This window comes from Trichechus manatus, unplaced genomic scaffold (assembly GCF_000243295.1).
Source record: "Trichechus manatus latirostris isolate Lorelei unplaced genomic scaffold, TriManLat1.0 scaffold00288, whole genome shotgun sequence".
Taxonomy (NCBI): domain Eukaryota; kingdom Metazoa; phylum Chordata; class Mammalia; order Sirenia; family Trichechidae; genus Trichechus; species Trichechus manatus.
Genome location: NW_004444224.1, coordinates 1,628,972 through 1,635,347, shown reverse-complemented (window position 1 = coordinate 1,635,347; position 6,376 = coordinate 1,628,972). Strand labels below are relative to the sequence as shown.

The 6,376-nt window shown below is 49.9% G+C and overlaps 1 protein-coding gene across 1 annotated transcript in view; it reads right to left on the bottom strand.

Annotated features, from left to right (window-relative positions):
- Positions 1–2,524: 2,524 nt before the first annotated feature.
- CFAP45 (cilia and flagella associated protein 45) overlaps positions 2,525–6,376 on the bottom strand; it is a 47,731-nt gene continuing 43,879 nt past the window's right edge. Inside the window, exons 11-12 of the mRNA XM_023725134.1 lie at positions 3,057–3,281; positions 2,525–2,737 (exon numbers count right to left, since the gene is read on the bottom strand). Of these exons, the coding sequence (XP_023580902.1) occupies positions 2,659–2,737; positions 3,057–3,281 (304 nt within the window). The 3' untranslated portion in view covers positions 2,525–2,658. The remainder of the gene's footprint in view (positions 2,738–3,056; positions 3,282–6,376) is intronic.

Below are 6,376 nucleotides of genomic sequence, written 5' to 3'. Positions count from 1 at the left end.
CCCAAGTCCAAAGAATATCACAGAACAGACAAAAGTGGGAAAACAGACAAGCATGCTGCCACAGCCAGGTTTGCCTGAGTCCAAAGAATATTGCAGAATAGTCAAGCATGGGAAAACAGACAAGCATGCTACCACAGCCATGTCTGTCTGAGTCCAGAGACCATTACAGAATCATCAGTATGTATTAACATTACAAATGGGCAAAACCATTGAACGCTTCACCTTTTCACAGATTGGCTAGAAAATGTGACCTACATTTTGTATCGTCTTTCTTAACAATCATTGGTACAGGTTTCAGTAATGACAGCCAGGAGGGTCTTCATTGGTCCAACAAATTTCTATTCACTAAATGCTAATAGAAAAAGACAAGAGTGGAAAGTCTTTTATGTTCTGTTTGATTGGCTTTATGTGAAAATTTCCCTAAGAGATATTTTCCAGGATTATCTTAGCTGTTGTCTTTACATCTCAGGGCCCAGTTGATGTGTCCTTGTGAGCCCTTGTGAGCCCAGCTCCAGCTGGGTCACATTCTGTATGCTCAGGGACAGGGAATAATGACTCCAATATTATTTCTTAAACCACTGTATGCTCCCTTCTTGGAAGCCAGATCTTTATGTAACCTATAACTGCCCCGTGTAGGGGCCTTGTCGGAATGATCTCACTTTTAGGGCTTGGGAGCTGCCAGGGCCCACCAAAAAAAAAAAAAACAACCTGTTGCCATTGAGTCGTTTCTGACTCACAGTGACCTTATGCCAGGCACCACAAGATGTGCATTTTCACCAGTAGCTGTCAGTTCTGGCCAAATGCTTTCAACTCGTGACCTTGGCCCATTTTTCTCTACATGGGCTCGGAAGTTAGGAGTGGACATGGAACCCCCTTTCTCCTTGACCTGTTCCAGGAAGCCCATTCCTCCCAGCCCTGAGATGGATGACTTGGTGTGGACCTGGGCAAACTCCAGGCCCAAGGCTCTTTCTGGCTTTCCTTGGGAAGAGGGTCCCTGAAAAACGTAGGGCTCACTCCTTGGCCGCTACAGACCTTAACTGAGCAATAGGTGAGCCAGTGTGCCAGCTGCAGAGGGTGCCAGAGTCCTCTCCTGTCCTGGGTGGGGAACCTGTTTTCCAGGTACGAAGACCCCTAGGGAGGAAGGTATCAGGTTCCTTAGGTAGCAGGCTTGCTGTGAGGGATGCTGAGCAGGGAAGGTGAGAAACGTCTTCCCCAGGCAGCTGGTGGGGCTGCCTACCTGGGTGGGGCAACTGTCCTCATTGGTGGGGAAGGTAGACATGGCGCCTTGGGAAGGTGCAGCTGTCCTGAGGAGGAGGAAGCAGCTTGCTGACTCTCCCTGGGCCTTATGAAAAGTGGACTCTTGCCCGAGGCCCTTGTAACCTGGCGTTGTAAACACCCAGGACGCGCCCAGCAGCTGTCCTCTGCCTCCGCAGGACCCATCAAGGGACACAGACGGGGCTCTGGACTTGAGAAGTGGAACACCAAGGTGGGGGTGGGGAGGTGGGAGGCAGGACGTGCATGGAGCCAGTGATGACAGCTGGGCGAAGCCCTTTCCGCCCCCGGCACACAAAAACAGGGAATTGGCTCCATTCCTGGAAGCCATTACTGCAGCCTGAAATGGAATCCTGACAATCAGGCTCTTTCAAAGAGGCCGACACTATTCTGAAGGTATGAGAAGTCTGGTGGGGAACAGCTGGGGAGGGGCAGCAAGAGCAGGCGAAACTTCCATGAGGGCAGAAGCAGGCCTACCGTAGTCGCTAAGTGCCTTAAACTGCACCTGGCACATGGTAGGCCCTTGGCAAGTATTTGAATGAATAATGCGTAGCTTGGGGCAAAGGGCGGAAAACTAAAATAGATGAAACTGGCAAGTGAGGTGGACTAAGGGGATCCCGGCTGCCTGAGTGAGAGGTGTTTAGGTGAAGGGACTGGGCTGGCAGGGTGAGGAGCACTGGGCGTGCCCCAGTGAGGGAATGGGCACTTGCCTATGTTAAGGTGCTAACTGGAGTTGAAAGGGCTCTGGCTGGAGAAGGCTGAAACGGGAGAAGTGAGCCCAGGTTCAAACATCAGCCGTCCACAGATGTGGTCTGAGTCACGGGCAGGCATGAGCAGGCTAAGAGCTCAGCCTCAGGCCCCGCCCTGGAACCTCCTTCCCCAGCTCCACTCAGCCTAGCCCTTGTCCCAACCCCTCCCTGAGAGAGCATCTTTAGCTCCCTGCCTCAGTGCCCTGAAATGCCTCTCAACTGGGCACAGGGCAGGGGCAGAGACAAGACTGTGCTGGAAATGGACTTGATGACAGCATCCCAGGCAATCAGAAAAAGGCCAAGAAACACTAGGGCCAAAGGGCCACCTGGCTTACGAGGGACGATCGTGAGAAAGATCCCACCACAAGTGAGCCCTGGCACCATCCCCTTCCCCTGAGCATCACAGTGCCTGCCACCCTGGTCTCCCTAACCTATTTCCCTCCACATTCAGTACCCGGTAGCAGCCGCATCCCCACAAGAAAGCTGAGCAATTCCTTAGAGACAAAGAATAGATTTAATCTGTAACTATGAAATGTCTAGGCTAGCAGCAAATAAAGACACCAGGAGACTGGGCAGAATCTGTCCTCCGAAGGCGCCCCTCAGGACACAGAGGCCTCCTCAGGACACAGAAGCCCCCTCAGTTCACAGAGGTGACTGGCAGGATATTAGCTTTTCGCTCAGCTTCAATGCAGTACTTCTCAGGAAGGCCGGTGGCTCTGCAGGGGAAACAGGGCAGGTATGAGGGGCGGTGTCAGACCAGAGAGGAGGCAGCTCCCGCAGTGCACCCGCCCCCGCAAACACATTCTCGTCAAGGCCCCAGTATCCCACCAAGGAGCTCTGGGAGAGCCAGGAAGAGCTGGAGGTGCGGTCCCGGGACTTCCTGCTGGGGCCCCTCAGTGGGCAGCAGCCTGTGTGGGCCCCGAGACACGAGAAGGGCCGTCCCTGAACACGTCACAGTCCCCTCGCTCTCCAGCCTGCAGTGCCCTCTCTAGGGGAAGGGAAGATGAGCTGGGGGGCGGAGGGGTTCCCACACACCTCAGCTCTTCAAGCTTTTTCCTCTTGATGTCATCAATGCGCTCACGCCGCCTCTGGGCCTCCTCTTTGAGGCGCCGGCCCTCCTCAAAGGTAGCGATCCGGTCCTGCACCTGCTTCTGCTGGTTCTCACGCACCTGGCGCCTTAGCTCATTGGCGTGCTGCAGGCGTCCTGTGGCCTTCTTCTCCTGCTCCAGCCGCTCCTTCTCTATCTGTTCTCTCTGGGCCCTGGGAGAGGAGCGCAGGGAATCAGACAGGCTGAGGCGTCTCCAGTGGATGTGCTTCAGAGACCACAGCCCACCATGTGGTCTCTTCTACGGCTCAGAGATCAGGCCCCAAGCTGTCTGCCCTTCTTGCCTGCCACCACGCAGGCTCCCCTGCCCACCCAGCCGGCCCGGCCTCATGGGCATGTGACCCATACAGTCACGCAGGGCTCCATGCTTACAAAGATCCACTCTTGGTTTAATGCACCACTGCTACCATTTTGAAATTCTTAATAATTTGTGAGCACGTTTTCATGCACTGGGTCTTGCAAATGATATAGCTGGTCCTGCCCCCAGAGTTCACCAACTGGGGGCTATCGCTTCTACCTGCCTTCTCTCTTATAACAATGCATAACTTCTCTCTGGTTGTTCTAAGATTTGTTCTTTTCTTTCTTCTTTTCTCTTTCCCTCTTTCTCTCCTTCTCTCTTCGCTAACAATAATAACATTAACAAAAACAACCAAGGGGCTACTGTACAGCTAAAAGAAGCGGTAAAGTCTATAATGCTTGATTGCTGGAAGAAGGATGGAGGAGCATAGCAGCCTGCTATCTCTTAGTTCTCTTGTTGACCCATCTCCCATAGTGGAAGAGGCTGCATAGGCCCGGCTCACTATTACTTACTCCCCATTGCTAACTGCCACATTGTCTCATGATCTTGTTTCTCCAGTCTCTACAAAAGGTTTAGGATTAACTGATGTTCCTCCTTGGAGGGTGGAAAACTAGTGATAATCATCTAAGGATGAAAACTGAACAAAACACCCATCTTGGGACAAGAAAAACCGGGATGTCACCAGATAATCCCCAAAAACGTCTCCAGGTAACCCCCAAGAATACCAGTAGAAGATTAACTCATCTAAGACATGACCACCTCAAGGGGAAACTAACACAAACTTCTAAGACCCATAATCCAGCACCTATAAAAGCCTTCAGCCGATCTCCAGTGGGAGAGACGGGTTTTTTGGAGGAATCTATTCCCCTCTGTCTCCTATATATCAATATATAATAAACCTCTTGCTGCTCACCTCACCCCTGTCTCAGAATTGGCTATTGTGGCAGGCGGCTCCTGTCTGTGTTATTGAGGTAACAATAGTTCCTCTTAGAAGCTTCTACCCCAAGAATACTTCATATACCCTGACACCAGGGAGAAAATCACTAGTGGCAACCAGATAGGCTCAGAAACTTCAGATAAAATATATTCAACTCTCAGAGGAAATGCAGTGGTAGGCCATCGTGAGCTAATATCTAATTTCTTTCTCAATGTAATAAAAAAAAAAAAAAGTAAAACCGTATTAGCCAGGGATCTGTCACCAGCCCTCCTCGCCTGAGGTCACTCAGCCCAACAAAGGTACTGAAAGCTCCGCTTCACTTACTCATATCCGTTGAGCATCTTCCCAGATCCACCATACTTGGGGTATTCTCTCAACCCCTAGCAGCTCTGTTCCATCAGTCAAACACCTCCTAAAATGCTATGCCTTCTGTTATGGATTGAATTGTGTCCCCAAAACTGTGTGTCAACTTGGCTAGGCCATGATTCCCAGTATTGTGTGGTTGTCCTCCATTTTGTGATCTGATGTAATTTTCCTATGTGTTGTAAATCTTAACTTCTATGATGTTAATGAGGCAGGATTAGAGGCAGTTATGTTAATGAGGCAGGACACAGTCTACAGGATTATATTATATCTTGAGTCAGTCTCTTTTGAGATATACAAGCGAGAAGCGAGCAGAGAGGAGAGGGATCTCATTACCACCAAACATGAAGAGCCAGGAGCACGTGGCCTTTGGACCTGGGGTCCCTGTGCTGAGAAGTTCCTAGACAAGGGGAAGACTGATGACAAGGACCTGCCCCCAGAGCTGACAGAGAGAAAGAGCCTTCCCCTAGAGCCGGCACCCTGATTTTGGACTTCTAGCCTCCTAAACTGTAAGAGAATAAATTTCTGTTAGCCAAAACCATCCACTTGTGGTATTTCTGTTACAGCAGCACTAGATAACTAAGACACCTTCTACAGAGCCTTCCCAGTTTATGAGACGACAACCACTGGCCTCCTTGCCCCTCTGTATTTAGACACCAAATCTCCACTGCTGAGACACATCTATGATACATCAAGACTCTCCTCTTGGCATTGATACTGTTTTTCTATGTGTACAGCAGTTGTTTATTGCTTCACATTCTTCTGGGAGGAGAGGTAAGTGTGGAAACAGGGTGCCTGTATGTGTCACGAGAGAGCCACTGGGGTGGTAAAAACCAACAAATAAAAAACAGACCATTTGCCATCAAGTTGTTTCCAACTTATGATGACCCCATGTGTGCAGAGTAGAACTGTCTTCCATAGGGTTTTCAAGGCTGTGATCTTTCAGAAGCAGATCGTCAGGTCTTTCTTCTGAGGTGCCTTTAGGTGGGTTTGAACCACCAACCTTTCAGTTAGTAGTTGAGTGCTTAACTGTTCGCACCACCCCAGGATTCCAAATAGAGGTGATGGGCAGTTGAAAATCCAAATGGGGAAGAAGCCTGGTCATTCCATGAGATTAGGGCAGTGATTATGGAACCTGCCAGGCTGCATGTTAGAATCACCCAGAAGTTTTAAAAAAATATTGATGCCTGGACTTCACCCCAGACCAATTAAAATCTGTGGAGGTGGAGCCTGAGCATCAGTAATTTTTGTTGTTGTTGTTGTTTTACAGCCCCCAGGTAGTTCTAAGAACCACTGGGTAAGGTAGGTCAGCTATTTCTGCTTATTCCACGGGCTGAGATTTAAAGGCATACCTCTTTGCAGAAGCAGAAGTCCATATATAGGCTGTACAAGAGAGCATGATTTTGAAGGAGGGAAAGTTGGATTGCTGGCCGTGGCAGATGCTCCAAAAGTGAAGACACCCACCATGGTAGTCACGTGGCCCTGGAGACACTAGGTCTAGATGCTAACCTAGAACAACAGGTGAAGCTGAACTTCTCCAAAGGGCTAGTCTAGCTTTAATAACTGGCTAGAGCAAACAAAGCAGAGACAAATGGGTCAGTGGCAAAAGTAGGACTTTAGTTCCATTCCAATCGCATCTGTTAGTGCCTGCT